General features: G+C 40.2%; 1 protein-coding gene and 1 pseudogene across 1 annotated transcript in view; both read right to left on the bottom strand.

Annotated features, from left to right (window-relative positions):
* LOC138007812 (adhesion G protein-coupled receptor L4-like) overlaps positions 1 to 20,000 on the bottom strand; it is a 95,438-nt gene that overhangs the window by 15,419 nt on the left and 60,019 nt on the right. Inside the window, exons 6-9 of the mRNA XM_068854894.1 lie at positions 18,302 to 18,345; positions 15,257 to 15,328; positions 1,804 to 1,857; positions 539 to 710 (exon numbers count right to left, since the gene is read on the bottom strand). Coding sequence (XP_068710995.1) covers positions 539 to 710; positions 1,804 to 1,857; positions 15,257 to 15,328; positions 18,302 to 18,345 — 342 coding nt within the window. The remainder of the gene's footprint in view (positions 1 to 538; positions 711 to 1,803; positions 1,858 to 15,256; positions 15,329 to 18,301; positions 18,346 to 20,000) is intronic.
* Positions 6,119 to 6,747, bottom strand: LOC138003563 (uncharacterized; annotated as a pseudogene).

Here is a 20,000-nt window from a genome sequence, read left to right on the forward strand (position 1 = left end):
AGCTTTTTCCATCCTCCCGCTCACTTCTCTTTAACGTTTCATGATGATTCGGAAATCAATGTGCCATTCTTTTGCCGGCCTGGAATTTTTGTCGCCATGTTATTTTAACTAATGCTTGAACGATATTTATGAAAGTCAAGTAGACTAGTGCAGGACTGATAAAAACAACGCGAACATCAGTCGTGCAGTAGTCTACTTGCCTTTCCAAAAAATTTTAATCAATTTTGACTGATCACAATCTTCTCTTATCCAACGCTGTGCAAGACTTATCGTCCACGGTTTCTGCAAAGGTTTTCAAACCTCAACTTCACTAATGCTCGAAGTAATGCGTGACATATTACAGTCGCGTTACCTGTGCAGTTACGTTGCGCACAAACAATTAGCGCGAACGTCCTTAAATGTACGTTTCACATACCCTTCTACAATTGCTGTAGAAAAGTATGTGAGGCTATTGTAGCTGCTGTAATGTTCCGATCTGAGGCAGAAGACGTATTGCAAGCGTTGCCCATTCACCCCATTTAAAAAAAGTGATACTCACCAAATTCACTTGTTTGAACGTCGAATGGCATTGACTCATTTAAGCAGGCAGCAGCGACAAAATGTTCGCAAAGATCTGAAATCTCTATTGCATCCTCTTGTCGTTCTTTGTCAGGTTTTTTCACAGTAGAAGATATATCCTTCACCATATTAACCATAAATAAAACCAAATTCTGAAGAAAAATAATATCACAGCATTCGTGTTCATTGTTTTCTGAATTAATTACGAGAGCTGTTGTAATAGCTGTATCCTTACGATGAGTACAGTACAGAGGTTTAGCAAAGGGACGACACCAAAAAGGTTTATTGAGTGAAAAATGAGTATTGTGTGTTTGGCATGCATTTTTTTACAATTACTGCATTTGAGGTTTCCATAGTTTCAAAACCGAGGTGACAATGATGTAAAGTGAAAATGTTAATGGTCGAACAAAGACGCCAATGAGAGATCGTATGTTTTTGTCCACCAACTTGGTTGCGAAGACCTAACGCGAAAACTATCTGGACAACAGTCAAAAAGTCTTAAACTTTGTATGATACAAACAGGTTAAACTAGTCACACAACAGTGACGATGGCTGAAATTATATTAAGTCGTGGAGGGAGTGCGGCCCAGTGGGGCCAGTGGGTCTTGGGATCAGGAGATTCCGTCTTCAAGACCCGTTCTGACCACTCGTTGAATTTGTTCCTTGTAGCCCCTAGTTCAACTCCTAAGCTGCACTTGTAAATAGCCAACTGGTTTTCCTGCTGCCAGTTGAGATCCTCAGTTGTTGTTGTTCTGCTCGGTCATTTCGTTTATTATGTTTCTATAGCGCTGAAAAGCCCCTATGGGGGACTGGGTATTTACTGTATTGTCGCGTTTTCGTTGGTGTCACATTCTACAAGAGTCTGCTGTGTAAAGCAACCAAATCTCAACTGAGTTCTTTGAAAAACGTGAATACACTAACGCCAATTTTAGTTTTCTCCCCAAAATCCAGTTCGTTTATTGATGGTTTCCATCTGACGTCACGAAGGCCATGATGGTGTAGAATGTCTTTTGGGGATTTGACTCTATTGTTTTGCAAAATTTGTGGGGCCATTTTCTATTGTTTTGTTCACCAACATGGCCGTCTCATCACGTGGATTTAGACCAAGAATAACTGGACTTGTTTGTACAAGATGAACAACTAAAATGATCAAGAATAAGTTTGTTAAACGTGAACTTGGCATCGCAGATCTAGAAATACCTACCACCGAAGTGAATCTATTTAATTGACACCTATAGCTATTACCTCTTTCGCAGATGTGTTTCCTTGGAAAGTTACGCAAAATTTCGAGACAGTTTCCTAAAAAAAAAAAAAAACGTTTCGCTAGTTCAATACAAAGGCTCCCCTACTTTGTAGTAGTACGTGTGATTTCAAAATCGAACGAGCGCACAAGTCAAGTATGATTTCAGACCAAAATTGCTCAACGCAAAGTTCAATTACCACTTTATTACATCCATTTAGAAAACGCACAATTATTATTTAATCCCTAAAATACAGGCTTTTAGTCAGTGCCAATATTTTATTTCTTCAGTTAGGAACAAACGTTCAGTGCAAAATTCGCCACACAATCGTTTTCTTTGTCCTTAACTTTCCTGCAGTTTGATTGGTTACCTTAAACAAGCCTTGAAATCTGATTGGTTGTTTTGGTTTAGTGTTCCTTTCTCATTGGCTGAGGAAATGGTGCGATTCACAGCAAAAAAAAAAAAGTGGTTTGGGAATAAATCGCGCTGCTGAGAGCCAATCACATTGCAAGGATCACCAGTGATTTCTAAATGGATGTAATAAGAAAAGTTATCATCAGCTAAAAACATTTTGGGACATTTTCGCTACGTCTAATTTTTTTTTTTTATGGCACTTTTGGCTGTACAAGTAAAGTCGCAAAAACGAAAGTGACATCGATTTTAGCGGCCGCCTGTGATCAAAGTTACCTTGCGTGTTACTAACAACTCACAAAACAAAGGATACATCTGTGACAAAATGATGGCAGACACCGGGGTTTTGTTGATTTTCTTTCTTTTCTTTTAAGTATTGTAAGGTTCGACAAGATAGGCGCGAATTCAACACAAAGGTCACTATCGTTGATCCTAGTCTAAGTGTCAACTAAAATTAAGCCCCCTTCGAATGGGGGTTCAGTGTACTTGGATGGGGGACCACTGCGAAGTCCTCGTGACGAAGATACCTGGTTTTTTTTGTTTGGCAGTTGAAGACATTTTCTTATCTCATTTCTACGTCGTGGGAACGACTAATCAAACTGGTTCGCAAGAATTTGGTTTTATCAACGGAGTTGATAATGTAAATTGGCCACCGTACAGAGATTTTAAAAGCTGACGTTTCAAGCGTTAGCTCTTCGTCAGAGCGAATCGGGGGATTATGGGTTACGTGCAGTTTTTATAGTAGAGTAGGAGCTACGCTATTGGTGGTAACATGGCAACGTGAAAAATAGGAATATATTAGTTAAATGAAAAGCGTTCGTTAATACCGTGAGGATTAAGGGTGCCGATTTGAAAGATGAATTTTTGTTCCAGATTCTTGCGGCTTTCCGTCGTACCTAGATGTAGGGAAAGGCCGCAGAAAGCCATGTGTTTTTTCCAGTGGTTAGGCAGATTAAAATGGCGAGCGACTGGCTTAGATGCATCCTTGTCATTCTTCTCAACATCGCGAAGGTGTTCGCGGAATCAGTCACCTAGTCGTCTACCTGTCTCACCAATGTATAATTTATTGCATAACGTACAGGTTATGCAATAAATGACATTTGCGGAGGTACATGTGAAACGATCAGTGATCTTAACAGATCGCTTAGGTCCCCATATCTTGCTAGTGTTAACAACGAAAAGACAAGTTTTGCATCGTGAGCGCGCGCATTTGAAAGTGCCGGGTTGCTCGTTAGTTTTAAGCGCGCCTCTAATTATAAAGTTGCCTACGTTTTTGTCGCGTTTGAATGAAATAAGTGGAGGTTGCGAAAAGATTCTACTAGTCTCCAGATCATTTTGAAGTAATTTAAAATTACTAAGAATGATGCTTTTGACTGCGTGATTATGAGGATGGAAAGTGAGGGTGAATGGAATTCTGACATTCTTATCTTTTTGTGACGTTTGTAGTGATGACTGTCGATCAAATTGTTGGGCGCGATGATGGCCCGCTTTGACCACAGAGACAGGATAGCCACGTTTTTCGAAAAACTGGCACATCTCCTCTGATTTGCTGGAAAAATCGGAGTCATCACTACATAAACGTCCAAGTCTAAGAAATTGAGAATAAGGAATGGAGTTCTTGACATGTGATGGATGTGACGATGAATACAACAAATAACTGTGTGAATCTGTAGGTTTGTAGTGCACACTAGTACATAGCACGTTGTCTCTAATAGAACTTTGATATCTAGGAAGCCAATGAAGTTTCCGAAATTTCCCAGGTATATTTAAGAGCCGGATGAAAAGAGTTGACGGAGGTTATAAATTGATCGAGTTCTTCTCTGCTGGATGAAATAGCGCCGATGCAGTCGTCGATGTAGCGGCCGTAGAGTTCAGGTTTGGGGCCGTTTTACTGATAAAAAAATTGGTGTTCAACATATCTTACAAAAAGATTGGCATAGCTAGGTCCCTTTCTTGTGCCCATCGCTACACCATTAATTTGTTTGTAATAGTTGCCGGCGAATAAAAAACAGTTAAGCGTTAAAATTAGTTCGGCAAGGCGGAGGAGCGTTTCCGAGCTAGGTTCTTTGACAGTGGGTTGATCCAAAAGTGTTTAAGTGCTTAAGAGGCCCTGACTGAGAAAGCGTGTCAGACCCTGGAAATGGGGGTTGGCCAAATTCAATGAAACTTGGTGATGACATTGACCTTGATGAGTTATTTCTAAATTCGGGTTTATTTGCGTTCACTCTTTCTTCCTTTGAATTTTTTAGGGGGGTCCAATTTTGGAGTCTCAGAGTACAAAAAAACACCAATGTGAGAGTTGATTTCCAAATCCCATTACGATAAAAGCAGAAAGTTCAAAGAATATCTAATAGTATAGGATGTTTCTACTAAGAACATATTCTTATATCGTTTATGGCTTTGGGGTATATTATTATTGGGATGAGATAGGCATGGCACTGAATGTATGCAAATTTCGACCCCCCTGAAAATACGAAAAATAGACCAAATTCAAAAAATCATAATTTTTACCTGTAATCCTATTAAGAAAGAAGACACACGTCATGAGTTACCTTGGGGCATCTTCAATCCAAAACAGGATAGAAAAATTTGGGTCAGTAAGCTTTGCTGCTTTCCCGGCATCATTACTACGCAACACTTTTGCAAAATGACCTCATTTGCATAAACAAAATTTTGACTCAAAAATCACTGCTAAATCAGTTTTTTCCCTAGTCTGGCTACCTTTTTAGGCTCTGAAAATAGTCTACTAGTTTACGACTAGTTTAAGGGAAAAATTGCGCCGTGAGTTATAAAATTACTCCTGGCTAATCCATATTTTGGATTTTAAGGTGGCTAGAAAAGTTCCTAGCACTTCCCAGCACTTATACTTTGGTGGGTTAATACTGTAAAGAGCCGAATGAAACAACAATTTTCCTCACAAAACACTCGCACGGCTTTTATTCACTCTCCTGCTTTCTGACTTCTCTAAGGCAGAGATCTTACTACAACCACGTGGTAATTTCACAACCCATAATGTAACAACATTGGTTCCGTCACAATACTACCTCTCTTTATCAGTTGATGCAATAAAAATTGTATCAAAGGAATGCCCAATTGTTGAACAAGTTGTGGTCAATCTCTCTACATAAAAGGGTTACCATAGCAACAGTATAACCTGTTAAAACACCCTTAATTTTAGCTTCAAGTGCTTACAACTCAAAAAGGAGGTGACCCTCATTGTTTATCATCGAATTGTGATCAACACTTCAAGCTACAACTTTCTGGAAAGCTTAAAAATGTTCCATCACAGGGGTCAGAGCTACCTTAACTTTTCCAAATTTAAATTGGCACAGTACCATTTTGATAGAATATCTTTAAACTTTGCAGAAAGTTGTATCTTTGCGTGTTGATCAAAATTCGATAATAGAAAATTAAGGTCACCAAGCTGTTTTATTAGTTACAAGCACTTAAAGCCAACATTAAGGGTGCTCAGTTTTAACCGCTGAACTGTCGCTATGGTAACCTGTTATGACAATGGATTAAAGGTATAACAATGGTTTCAGCATTCTAGTAAAGAAGTTTGTCATTTATGTACGTTATGGGATACCAAGTGTTGCAATATTTCTAAGCATCTACGATCATAAAATAGAAAACTCGATTGCCTTATTGTACCTTATATAAGACAACATATTATGTTCGCAGACTTAACTTCTTCTGCCTTTAATGAAGGTTAAATATTTTGTGTGGTCTCATACCCTGGGTACCAGCAGCAACTCAATGATCATCGCAAAGACAGCTGCATGAAGTAACGAGCTCTTGGAGAGCTTGAATAAAAGTTGCCTTTCGTAAGAGCGGGCCCTTCAAAGCGACGTTAAATTGGTTACACATCGACCTTAAGTCACTTATTTTCAGCTTCGTCAAAAATTGTTCTAATCTACCCTGATGGTACAGTTGTTGTACTTTGTGATATTTGGAATCTTGTTAGAAGCAACTTTTGTAGACATCTGAGAGGGATCTACTGTGCACACTGCTACTCGAGTTCCTGTGACGCTGGGGGTGATTCAAGTGCATTCTTTACATCTTGGGCTGTCTGTATGTCGTTATTCTCTGCCACATAATTCCTGAGACGCTGCTTGCACGGAGCTATTCGTCGGTCACATAGATCTTTGCCCTCCTGTGGATCAGAAAAATCGTACCTCACAACCTCTATTCCACTACGCTAATTGGTGGAATGTATTGTGGACAACAGAGCGGAATTGTGATAGCATCCTGCATTGTCACTTCTTAGTATTGCTCTTTTCACGTAAGGATGCGTTTCTTTGACGGTGCTTAGAACCTCTTCAAGAATGCAAGAAACAGAAAACCAATCCAGTTTACAACTGTCAAATACAGCTATGTAAGCGTGGATCTGGTATTCGCATTCTGTTGGCTTGAAATCGGGGTGGTCAGATGAATGAACAACTGAGGAAAAATGCCAATTCATTCCTCTCTTGCCAAAAAACTCTGACTGTGTTTCTCTGTATTTCATAGGAAGAAGCTTCATGGCCCAGTCATTGATGACTAAAATGGTTTCACTATTCAGAGCATTCAAAGCATCCTGCCTTGCGATATCTTGCTGAAATGTTCGAAGCAAATGGGATTTCCACGCCTCAATTTCTGTTACGGCATGTTCCCATTCCCACCTTGCTCTTTCCCTTTGCTCTTCTGTCAAACTTATGTCGTTGTTCTCCACTTTCTCTTTAATGCTATTCAGGATTTCTTTAATGCTTTGGCATTGTAAACTTACCAGGTCGTGCTCATGGTTGCAAGGGCTGCAAAACTGGTCTTGGCCAGGATCTGATAGGGCAAACTGGATGCAGTGATCACGACAATGTTCATCGGGACCCAAATTACATTTATAATCACATCTAAGGTATTTCTTTCCTGCTCTTAGTCGTTGGGCAGTTTCTCTTCCCCAAGTAGCTCCTGCACCATTAGTTGCTAGCGTTTCAGCAAGCGTCTCTAGTGTTTCAAAGGCCTCAATCCCAGCTGTCGATGTATTGTCCAGACCTTGGAGGGACTTTTGCTTCGAAGCACTGCAACATTCCATGATTCTAAAACAAGTGCGCTCGTTCAGGGGTTCTTTGCCTTCCTGTTTGCATTCTTGTCGATACAAATGAATGATTTTGGTTGTTGTCATCGTTCGCACAACTGCTGGTATGGGTAGAGTTACTCCAGAGTTCAGCTTCAGCTTTTTAGTACCAAAGGCAACATCTTGTAGAAATGTGGATCTTGAAATGAAAAGAATGAATTCCCTGACTTTGTCCATGTCTAGACGACATCGAAACAGCTTCTCGGGCACCTTTGTTTCACCAGCCCCTATTTCGCTGGCATGCTTTCTGGCATTTTGTATTTGTCGTCTGGAGATGTCAGGGATAAGTTCCTGAAGTTCTGTTTGGCTGTACTTGTCACATATAAGTGAAAGTATTTGAATCCGTGTAGATCTATTTTCAGACTCGTTGTACGCGGCTACTATGGCTTCTACCCCAGCATCAAGGACTAAAGTATTCTTAGGTCTCTCGTGTGACAGGTGATAGTTGATAACCGATTGCCACAGAGTTCCTTCTTGTGAAGGTGCGACCGTACGCAAAACAAGAGTAATAGCTTCCTCTACTTTCTTTGTGTACTGTCTCTTTGTTTTCTCAGACGTTTCATTCCAATCGTAATCAATGTACTGCAAAAAAGGTTGAAAACTGCCCTCTGAAATGCTAGTAAGAGCATTATTCAAGATTGCAAGATGTTTGCGTTGAAGTTCACCCTCTGGCAAGTAGACACTGACGTTTTCTTCTAGGGATGAAATGCTTCTTGCTGAAACGAGCGAATCCAAGGATACACGGGTATCACAAGCTTCCTGTCTCCTCACTCGAGATTGTCTGGGAACAGATTTGAATGTTGACCCTGTAAGTGGCAATTCATGGGGCTTTGCGTCTTGATCAAGTGATCCCCTGCAAGTTCTGCAGATCACTGCAAAAAGAAGATTATTTGTCAGACATTGACTCGTTCTTACTAAACTTCAAAAAGTGCAAAGTGACCACCTGAAAGATTATGACTTAACATGAATCCCTTTTGTCTACTAATTACGTACAAAGCCTTGAGAAATACCCCACAAGCAATCTCTGCACCTTTCTCCAGTTTCTCTTTTTTATTGACTCGAGTAGATAGCTTGATTGCAGGCTATGGGTTGACTTATTATTACCTGAGCCAATTGCAACAGTAACACGTGTCTGCTCGTATATTTTACACGCCATCTCTTTGTTTATGCAACGAGGGTTTTTCTTTAGCTTGCTTGCGATTCTCTTTAGTCTTGAGGATTCCACATCGTGGTGGTTAGGATGACAACAGTTAGCCTAGTGGAGAAAATATATACACGTATGTATTTTTTGGCTTTCAATCCGGCGTATCTTTGAAAAAAGCTGGTTCAACAATAATCAGCATTTGTTTGGTTCATTACCCTCACTTGGTACATAGTAGTGTACTTGGCACGATGTTTGGGACATATGGTCAACTTTATAACGTCATTACCGCCAAAGGGAATTCCTGCACGGTTGAGAATGAGTTCCCACTCGGCGATAGCAGCTACCTCAGCTTTCGGAATAAAAAGAAGCAAAGCAGTACTTACGGCCGATTCAAATGAGCCCAGAAACCAGCCTAGTAAGTTGGCCCGTTTAGCGAGACGAATTTTGACCACTGGTTTTTGGGAAATCGGGTTTAGCTTGATTATCGCGCAGAACATTTAGTGACGCGATCACAAGTTAACAGAAAGGCATGGCGTATTGGAAGGTATCCGTGGCTCGTATTTCCAATTGTTTTATTACTGAAAGGTTTTAAATCTTAAACAATAGGGTCAAATTGATTTAAAAAATCTGAGAAAAAACACATAATCAACCTCTGGCCGCTCTTTTAGGAAAATGCTTGCATATTTGAAACCTTTTTCATCAGTCCCGGTAACCTGGTCTGGATACCAGGATGTTAGTCCAGGGTACCAGGGCCAGCCTGCCTTCTTATATGAAAGCAGCAGTATTTCAACAGAGGAAATAGCAGTGAGATACGAATTCAGTAATGGGGCAGCAGCTCTAAGAGTAACAAGTATTCAGTCACCTTCCACATCATTACTTCCACTGTAGAACGTACCATACTTTGGCTATTTCTCTCGCCCATAGAAGAAAAAAGCATTTCGTTTGGCAACACGCAAAGAATCTAAAGGTCAGCATTTTTCTCTGACGCAAACAAATGTTTCAAATGATATTGTTGTTAAAAGAATGACAGAAGCTGAATAAATCATATTCTTTGACGCTCAAAATAAGGCCAAAAACACCTCGAAATTTGGCTTTCCTATAAATTTCCATGTTATATTGCCCAATGGAACCAATTGCAAATATACAGCTAAACTGGTTAAACCAATTTTACACTGCAATTTGGGGAAACTCAGTGGAAGTGCAAGATTACAAGGATGGAAGTAAATTTGACTTTTTGATAGGGAGTCGAGAAGTCAAGATAGTCCAGTTTCGAGTTCGCCATGGCCGCTGATTAAAAGCACTGAGATGTTTTGCTCACTTGTCGTGTTTGTGTGCCTGGCGTTTGGTCGACCTCTCATGCCCGACGCTCCGGAACCTTTATACGTATTCTTGAGCCATGGCCCCATGTCCGACGTGCAGGACATTAGAGAAATAATGGCATCGTCACGTAGCGCCCATTTTACAGCGCCACAAGGGTCTGAGTTATTGCCATATGAACAGTAAGTCATCTTCGAATTCAACTATTTAGCTGCACGTTCTGTAATTGTTCAACCCATGGAGACTGGTGTCAAATTGTAACTAGTCCTCACTACAAACACGGACAACATGAAGAACGACCAGTATTACGGCCTTGCAACATTTTTTTCCATTATTTTGCTTCAGAAAACTTACTATATCACTTACTATAATACGATATTTCTTACTATAATACGATTAATTGTTTCTGTAATAGCTGTCTAGCCAGTGTTGTAAGTTAAATTAGTAGTCCCACATCCGGCTTGGCCAGAAGCGTTTTCATGACTCGTATCACGGTTATTTTATTTTCCCTTTATTTTGTTTACACGAAATCAATATTTCTCATTTATAAAACATTTGCTTTCCCATAAAAAATTATCTAAGCTAGGAAAAAACTGATATAGCAGTGAGTTTTAAGTCAAAATTTTGTTTATACAAATGAGGTCATTTTGCACAAGTGTTGAGTAATAATGATGCCGGAAAGCAGCAAAGCTTAAGGACCCAAATTTTTCAATCCTGTTTTGGATTATAGACATCCTTAGGTAACTCATGACGTGTCTCTTCATTCGTAATAGGATTACAGGTAACAATTATGGTTTCTTGAAGTTGGCCTATTTTTCGTATTTTCGGGGAGGTCGAAATTTGCATACATTTAGTGCCATGCCTATCTCTTCCCAATAATTATATCCCCCAAAGTCATCAACCGTATTAAAGTAGGTTCTTAGTAGAAACATCCCATACCATTATATATTCTGTGAGATTTCTACATTTATTGCAATGGTACTCCAAAGTTAACCCTTATAAGGGTGTTATTTTTGTACTCTGAGACCCCAAAATGGGACCCCCCTGAAAAAATTGAAAGGAAGATAGAACAAAGAAAAATAAAACCGGATTTAATAATAACTCATCAAGGACAATGTCCTCACCAAGTTTCATTGAATTTGGCCAACCCCCATTTCCAAGGTCTGACACGCTTTCTGAGTCAGGGCCTCTTAAAGACCTTCGCTATTAGGAATGACTGTGTATAGAGATGTAATGTCCATGGTGAAAATAAGTTTGTCTTTGCCGGAGAAATTGAAATCGCGGAAAATTTGTAGTGCGTGAGTATTGTATTTAATGTATGATGGCAAAGATTTGACGATAGGCGTCATAATCCTGTCTAAGTAGCCAGAAATGAGTTCGGTAGGGCAACTACAGGCAGAAACGATAGGGCGACCTGGCTTGTTGGGTTTGTGAATTTTAGGCAAGAAGTAAATGCACGAAGTTCTAGGGGTGTTGATGATGAGATTAGTGGCAGTGTCCAGTAATTCTTGATTAACTATAAGATTTTGAATGGTGTGTTTGACAAGTTTTTGATTTTTGGAAGTGAGATCTTTAGGGATTTTGGCATAAAACGAGGTATCCGAAAGTTGCCGCAAAGCTTCTTTTTGGTAAAGGTCGGACCGCCAAACAAATATACCGCGCAGCCTTTGTCGGCCGATTTGACAACTATGTCGTTGCGTGTACTAAGATTTTTAAGCGCCGCCGACTCTTCCGAGGAAAGGTTGGAAAATTTAGTGTTGGGATTGAATTTAAGTTTGTGAATGTCGTGACGACACTTTTTGGTGAAAAAATCTAAAGAGGCAAATTGTCCCCCTTGGGGAGTCCATTTGGATTTGCGAACTAGAAATGTTTCAAAAATATTTTATTAGAAATGTAAGAATCATCCTCTTTGTCGTGAAAAAAGGCTTTTAACTGAACGCGGCGAAGGAATTTCTCAACATGGTTTTCTTTGTCCTTAACTTTCCTGCAGTTTGATTGGTTACCTTAAAAAAGCCTTGAAATCTGATTGGTTGTTTTGGTTTAGTGTTCCTTGCTCATTGGCTGAGGAAATGGTGCGATTCACAGCAAAAAAAAAAAAGTGGTTTGGGAATAAATCGCGCTGCTGAGAGCCAATCACATTCCAAGGATCACCGGTAATTTCTAAATGGATGTAATAAGAAAAGTTATCATCAGCTAAAAACATTTTGGGACATTTTCGCAACGTCTAATTTTTTTTTATGGCACTTTTGGCTGTACAAGTAAAATTGCAAAAACGAAAGTGACATCGATTTTAGCGGCCGCCTGTGATCAAAGTTACCTTGCGTGTTACTAACAACTCACGAAACAAAGGATACATCTGTGACAAAATGATGGCAGACACCGGGGTTTTGTTAGTTTTCTTTCTTTTCTTTTAAGTGTTGTAAGGTTCGACAAGATAGGCGCGAATTCAACACAAAGGTCAACTAAAATTAAGCCCCCTTCGAAAGGGGGTTCAGTGTACTTGGATGGGGGACCACTGCGAAGTCCTCGTGACGACGATACCTGGTTTTTTTTGTTTGGCAGTTGAAGACATTTTCTTATCTCATTTTTACGTCGTGGGAACGACTGAACAAACTGGTTCGCAAGAATTTGGTTTTATCAACGGAGTTGATAATGTAAATTGGCCACCGTACAGAGATTTTAAAAGCTGACGTTTCAAGCGTTAGCCCTTCGTCAGAGCGAATCGGGGGATTATAAGTTACGTGCAGTTTTTATAGTAGAGTAGGAGCTACGCTATTGGTGGTAACATGGCAACGTGAAAAATAGGAATATATTAGTTAAATGAAAAGCGTTCGTTAATACCGTGAGGATTAAGGGTGCCGATTTGAAAGATGAATTTTTGTTCCAGATTCTTGCGGCTTTCCGTCGTACCTAGATGTAGGGAAAGGCCGCAGAAAGCCATGTGTTTTTTGGAGTGGTTAGGCAGATAAAAATGGCGAGCGACTGGCTTAGATGCATCCTTGTCATTCTTCTCAACATCGCGAAGGTGTTCGCGGAATCAGTCACCTAGTCGTCTACCTGTCTCACCAATGTATAATTTATTGCATAACGTACAGGTTATGCAATAAATGACACTTGCGGAGGTACATGTGAAACGATCAGTGATCTTAACAGATCGCTTAGGTCCCCATATCTTGCTAGTGTTAACAACGAAAAGACAAGTTTTGCATCGTGAGCGCGCGCATTTGAAAGTGCCGGGTTGCTCGTTAGTTTTAAGCGCGCCTCTAATTATAAAGTTGCCTACGTTTTTGTCGCGTTTGAATGAAATAAGTGGAGGTTGCGAAAAGATTCTACTAGTCCCGGGATCATTTTGGAGTAATTTAAAATTACTAAGAATGATGCTTTTGACTGCGTGATTATGAGGATGGAAAGTGAGGGTGAATGGAATTCTGTCATTCTTATCTTTTTGTGACGTTTGTAGTGATGACTGTCGATCAAATTGTTGGGCGCGATGATGGCCCGCTTTGACCACAGAGACAGGATAGCCACGTTTTTCGAAAAACTGGCACATCTCCTCTGATTTGCTGGAAAAATCGGAGTCATCACTACATAAACGTCCAAGTCTAAGAAATTGAGAATAAGGAATGGAGTTCTTGACATGTGATGGATGTGACGATGAATACAACAAATAACTGTGAATCTGTAGGTTTGTAGTGCACACTAGTACATAGCACGTTGCCTCTAATAGAAACTTTGATATCTAGGAAGCCAATGAGGTTTCCGAAATTTTCCAGGTATATTTAAGAGCCGGATGAAAAGAGTTGACGGAGGTTATAAATTGATCGAGTTCTTCTCTGCTGGATGAAATAGCGCCGATGCAGTCGTCGATGTAGCGGCCGTAGAGTTCAGGTCTGGGGACGTTTTACTGATTAAAAAATTGGTGTTCAACATATCTTACAAAAAGATTGGCATAGCTTGGTCCCATTTTTGTGCCCATCGCTACACCATTAATTTGTTTGTAATAGTTGCCGGCGAATAAAAAACATTTAAGTGTTAAAATTAGTTCGGCAAGGCGGAGGAGCGTTTCCGAGCTAGGTTCTTTGACAGTGCGTTGATCCAAAAGTGTTTTAGTGCTTGAAGACCTTCGCTATTAGGAATGACTGTGTATAGAGATGTAATGTCCATGGTGAAAATAAGTTTGTCTTTGCCGGAGAAATTGAAATCGCGGAAAATTTGTAGTGCGTGAGTATTGTATTTAATGTATGATGGCAAAGATTTGACGATAGGCGTCATAATCCTGTCTAAGTAGCTAGAAATGAGTTCGGTAGGGCAACTACAGGCAGAAACGATAGGGCGACCTGGCTTGTTGGGTTTGTGAATTTTAGGCAAGAAGTAAATGCACGAAGTTCTAGGGTGTTGATGATGAGATTAGTGGCAGTGTCCGGTAATTCTTGATTAACTATAAGATTTTGAATGGTGTCTTTGACAAGTTTTTGATTTTTGGAAGTGAGATCTTTAGGGATTTTGGCATAAAACGAGGTATCCGAAAGTTGCCGCAAAGCTTCTTTTTGGTAAAGGTCGGACCGCCAAACAACTACCGCGCCGCCTTTGTCGGCCGATTTGACAACTATGTCGTTGCGTTTACCAAGATTTTTAAGTGCCGGCCACTCTTCCGAGGAAAGGTTGGAAAATTTAGTGTTGAGATTGAATTTAAATTTGTGAATGTCGTGACGACATTTTTTGGTGAAAAAATCTAAAGAGGCAAATTGTCCCCCTTGGGCCGGGAGTCCATTTGGATTTGCGAACTTGAAGTGTTTCAAAAATATCTTTATTAGAAGTGTCCGAATCATCCTCTTTGTCGTGAAAAAAGGCTTTTAACTGAACGCGGCGAACGAATTTTTCAACATCTTGCTTAATAGGAAACTCGTTGGTGCGTTTGGTAATAGGGACAAAATTTAGGCCCTTACTGAAAACAGATTTGTCTGAGTCAGTAAGCAGAAGATTTTCTGGAATTGTAACTACGGTATTATGGCTATGCAATGTAGTGTCGTCGGTAATTTGCGGACCTATTAATTGTTGAAGTTTTAGAGTCTTGGTTTGGTGTAAATGGTCAAACAGTCCAGAATTAAGTTGTCGGATTTTAGCGCGAATCGATTGTAATAAAACTGCTGGACAGATTTTGGAAAGTTCGGAGCGGCAATGAAGAATTTGTTTGTCAAGTGCGATTCGTTTTTGACACATAGCTCTAATTGTGATCCTCATAATATTACGTGAAAAAGAATATTGCGCACATTGAATTTGGTGAAGATACTAATTTGAGTGAGAGAATGTAGACGCACGAAAGATCGAGCGAAAACCTTTAGGAATGACTTTAGAATTGAGGCAACGGCCGACGAAGTTGATGTGACTACAATACCTAGTTTTGGCGAAAATGAGAGTGGCTAAACGGAAAGCTAAGTTACTGCTAAGTGTGGGAAAAGGAAAAAGATAACGTACGATTTCCTGGCGTAGCTCCTTGGTGAGGTTCGTCAAGCTTGGCATCGTCGTCTTGGGTCTCCCGTTAGAAATCTGTGGATTAAAAAATACTAGAACATAAGGTTAGTGGTCGCAGCGGTTGAATAACAAATGAATGAAGGGGTAGTTTCTAAAGAAACTGTGGTGCTGCGTCGGTTGAGAAGTAGTACACAAAAATTTGGTTTTATCAACGGAGTTGATAATGTAAATTGGCCACCGCACAGAGAAATGCGCACGCATTTGAAAGTGCCGGGTTGCTTGTTAGTTTTGAGCACGCTTCTAACTTAAAAGTTGCCTACGTTTTTGTCGCGTTTGAATGAAATAAGTGGAGGTTGCGAAAAGATTCTACTAGTCTCCAGATCATTTTGGAGTAATTTAAAATTACTAAGAATGATGCTTTTGACTGCGTGATTACGAGGATAGAAAAGTGAGGGTGAATGGAATTCTGTTATTCTTATCTTTTTGTGACGTTTGTAGTGATGACTGTCGATCAAATTGTTGGGCGCGATGATGGCCGGCTTTGACCACAGAGACAGGATAGCCACGTTTTTCGAAGAACTGCCCCGAAGACCGGTCCCAAACCTAAACTCTACGGCCGCTACATCGACGACTGCATCGGCGCTATTTCATCCAGCAGAGAAGAACTCGATCAATTTATAACCTCCGTCAACTCTTTTCATCCGGCACTTAAATATACCTGGGAATATTCGGAAACTTCATTGGCTTTCCTAGATATCAAAGTTTCTATTAGAGGCAACGTGCTATGTACTAGTGTGCACTACAAACCTACAGATTCACACAGTTATTTGTTGTATTCATCGTCACATCCAATTTTTCTCAATTTCTTAGACTTGGACGTCTATGTAGTGATGACTCCGATTTTTCCAGCAAATCAGAGATGTGCCAGTTCTTCGAAAAACGTGGCTATCCTGTCTCTGTGGTGAAAGCGGGCTATCATCGTGCCCAACAATTTGATCGACAGTCATCACTACAAACGTCACAAAAAGATAAGAATGACAGAATTCCATTCACCCTCACTTTCCATCCTCATAATCACGCAGTCAAAAGCATCATTCTTAGTAATTTTAAATTACTCCAAAATGATCCCGAGACTAGTAGAATCTTTTCGCAACCTCCACTCCACATTATTCATTTAAACGCGACAAAGACGTAGGCAACTTTTTAGTTAGAAGCGCGCTCAAAACTAACGAGCAATCCGGCACTTTCAAATGCGCGCGCTCACGATGCAAAACTTGTCTTTTTGTTGTTAACATTAGCAAGATATCGGGACCTAAGCGATCTGTTAAGATCACCGATCGTTTCACATGTACCTCCGCAAATGTCATTTATTGCATAACCTGTACGCTATGCAATAAATGATACATTGGTGAGACAGGTAGACGACTAGGTGACCGATTCTGCGAACACCTTCGCGTTGTTGAGAAGAATGACAAGCTTAGGATGCATCTAAGCCAGTCGCTCGCCATTTTTATCTGCCTAACCACTCCAAAAAACACATGGCTATCTGCGGCCTTTCCCTACATCTAGGTACGACGGAAAGCCGCAAAAATCTGGAACAAATATTCATCTTTCAAATCGGCACCCTTAATCCTCACGGTATTAACGAACGCTTTTCATTTAACTAATATATTCCTATTTTTCACGTTGCCATGTTACCACCAATAGCGTAGCTCCTACTCTACTATAAAAACTGCACGTAACCCATAATTCCTCGATTCGCTCTGACGAAGGGCTAACGCTCGAAACGTCAGCTTTTAGAATCTCTGTACGGTGGCCAATTTACATTATCAACTCCGTTGATAAAACCAAATTTTTGTATACTACTTCCCCACCGACGCAGCACCACAGTTTCTTTAGAAACTACCCCTACAGAAAGATAAGAATGACAGAATTCCATTCACCCTCACCTTCCATCCTCATAATCACGCAGTCAAAAGCATCATTCTTAGTAATTTTTAATTACTCCAAAATGATCCCGAGACTGGTAGAATCTTTTCGCAACCTCCACTTATTTCATTCAAACGCGACAAAAACGTAGGCAACTTTTTAGTTAGAAGCGCGCTCAAAACCAACGAGCAACCCGGCACTTTCAAATGCGCGCGCTCACGATGCAAAACTTGTCTTTTCATTGTTAACACTAGCAAGATATCGGTACCTAAGCGATCTGTTAAGATCACCGATCGTTTCACATGTACCTCCGCAAATGTCATTTATTGCATAACCTGTACGTTATGCAATAAATTATACATTGGTGAGACAGGTAGACGACTAGGTGACCGATTCCGCGAACACCTTCGCGATGTTGAGAAGAATGACAAGGATGCATCTAAGCCAGTCGATCGCCATTTTAATCTGCCCAACCACTCCAAAAAACACATGGCTATCTGCGGCCTTTCCCTACATCTAGGTACGACGGAAAGCCGCAAGAATCTGGAACAAAAATTCATCTTTCAAATCGGCACCCTTAATCCTCACGGTATTAACGAACGCTTTTCATTTAACTAATATATTCCTATTTTTCACGTTGCCATGTTACCACCAATAGCGTAGCTCCTACTCTACTATAAAAACTACACGTAACCCATAATCCCTCGATTCGCTCTGACGAAGGGCTAACGCTCGAAACGTCAGCTTTTAGAATCTCTGTACGGTGGTCAATACATACATTATCAACTCCGTTGATAAACCAAATTTTTATATACTACTTCACCACCGACGCAGCACCACAGTTTCTTTAGAAACGACCCCTTCATTCATTTACCCCTTCATTCATTTGGTTGGCAAGAAGCATGTCGATTGGAGTATTCGTTCTATACAAAATAATGTTCACACAAGAACGAAGCAAGATCTAGACATTTCGTAGATTGGATTCACCCGAGCGAAGCTTAATTCAATATTCGTGGGGTATGCACATTTGTGACTACCAACAGGAAAAAAAAGGGACTCGACAAGTAATAAATGTTCATCAATATTCATACTTCATTATTTTTTTCAATAAAACTTTACCTTGGGGCTTCTTGTTGTCCTATTTCTTTGAGGTTTTCCTTTTCCTTCAATCAAGGAAATAAATAAAAAAACATAAAACTTAAGACAAATCTGAGTTGAAAAAAAAATTGAGAGCGAGAAACAAAGAAGAATCCCCTTGGCAAAAGATGACTTGGGTTCTAGAATAAAGGGATTTCAAAGGTTCATGCCTTGACGCATAACACCAGTACAACCGCAGCGAAATCGGTCGTTTTTAATAAACATTATAGTCGACCAAACATTACGACGATTTGTTCGTCTTCAGTGTGAAAACGGCCATTATTATTGAAATTATGACTGCCGATAAGCAATGTAATACAGCGCCAAGACAGTTTTTTGGGCATCAAGATTCCTCTTTCTTGGCAGTATTAGTCTTTTGACTTTAATTTTTTTGTAGCTCAACCTTTAATTTGTTGAAAGTGAATTTCATTTCCCTCCCTTCCCACTCCTTTGTGGAAAATCAGTCTAAATCCCAAACCACAAAATGTATTTTGCTGTTTTCCGTGACATTAATTTGCGGTTTATACTATATATCTTATTGACCTAGGGTGAGGGCCTTACTGGGAGAATATCGGCCCGAGGTCTTGATAGTGCAGACCGAGCGCACTGAGGGCCCACACGTACGCATTTGCTGCACTTATCTACAGGACCTGTTTTCAATTCGCACCACAAACTATAATAACAGCAATTTAAAAATGAAGCTTCATTTTCCAAAATCAAATACCAACTATCTCAAAAAGAGTTTTAGCTACAGTGCGGCCTCACATTGAAACAGCTTACCCAACAATTTACGTACGATCGAATCAGTTAGATCTTTAAAAAAAACGAAATGAATCGATTTTATGAAAATGAGGGTTAGGCTCCCATACGGCAACCTTGTAAAACAGTATTTTTATTACCATAGTAGGTACTGAATTTTATTGTACTATAGCTATTGTATATTTACTAGAGGTTTTACCGTGTTTAAATAAAGTACGTATGTATCTATGTATGGTGGCGGAACGGCGCTTCTATATCGAGACTCCCTTCATGTAAAAAAGATCGATGCAGGCGAGAAAGAATCTTTTGAATTTTGGAGTGGATCGAGCAACAGCCCTCTTTACAGAACCTCCGCATTATCATAGTCTATCGACCACCGTACTCCGATGAGCACAAGGTTCCTACCAGTACCTTTTTCTCGGAGTTCGCAGATAAACTGGTTTCCATAGTTCTATGTCGAGAGCAGCTTCTGTTATTGGAGGACTTTAACATCCATGTGGATAATGCGTTGAACGCTGATTGCAAAAAACTGACAGATTTACTGGAATCATACGGACTTCAACAACACGTCACTGGCCCAACTCACAAACATGACCACACCCTTGACCTTAATCATTACACGCCAATCTGATCAGTTACTTGGGGCGCGTTCTTTTGGTACTATTCCGGAATAGGAAGATACGGAGAAGACGGTATTCGTGTTCTCTTAGGACCTATTCCATTTTCGGAATGAACGGAATACTATTCCGTTCATTCTGCTATCGGGAGCACCGGAATATGGTTCACTCGGAATAGGCAGAACATGCGTTCTTTTGGGAAAGTTTTGGCGGGAAATTATACGCGGCAGGCCAGTCGCCGACCGGCCGCTTGAAAATTGTAAAAACTTGAATGGAATAGCGATTCAAAATGTATACCGTAGATG

This window comes from Montipora foliosa, chromosome 1 (genome assembly GCF_036669935.1).
Source record: "Montipora foliosa isolate CH-2021 chromosome 1, ASM3666993v2, whole genome shotgun sequence".
NCBI classification, from domain to species: Eukaryota; Metazoa; Cnidaria; class Anthozoa; order Scleractinia; family Acroporidae; genus Montipora; species Montipora foliosa.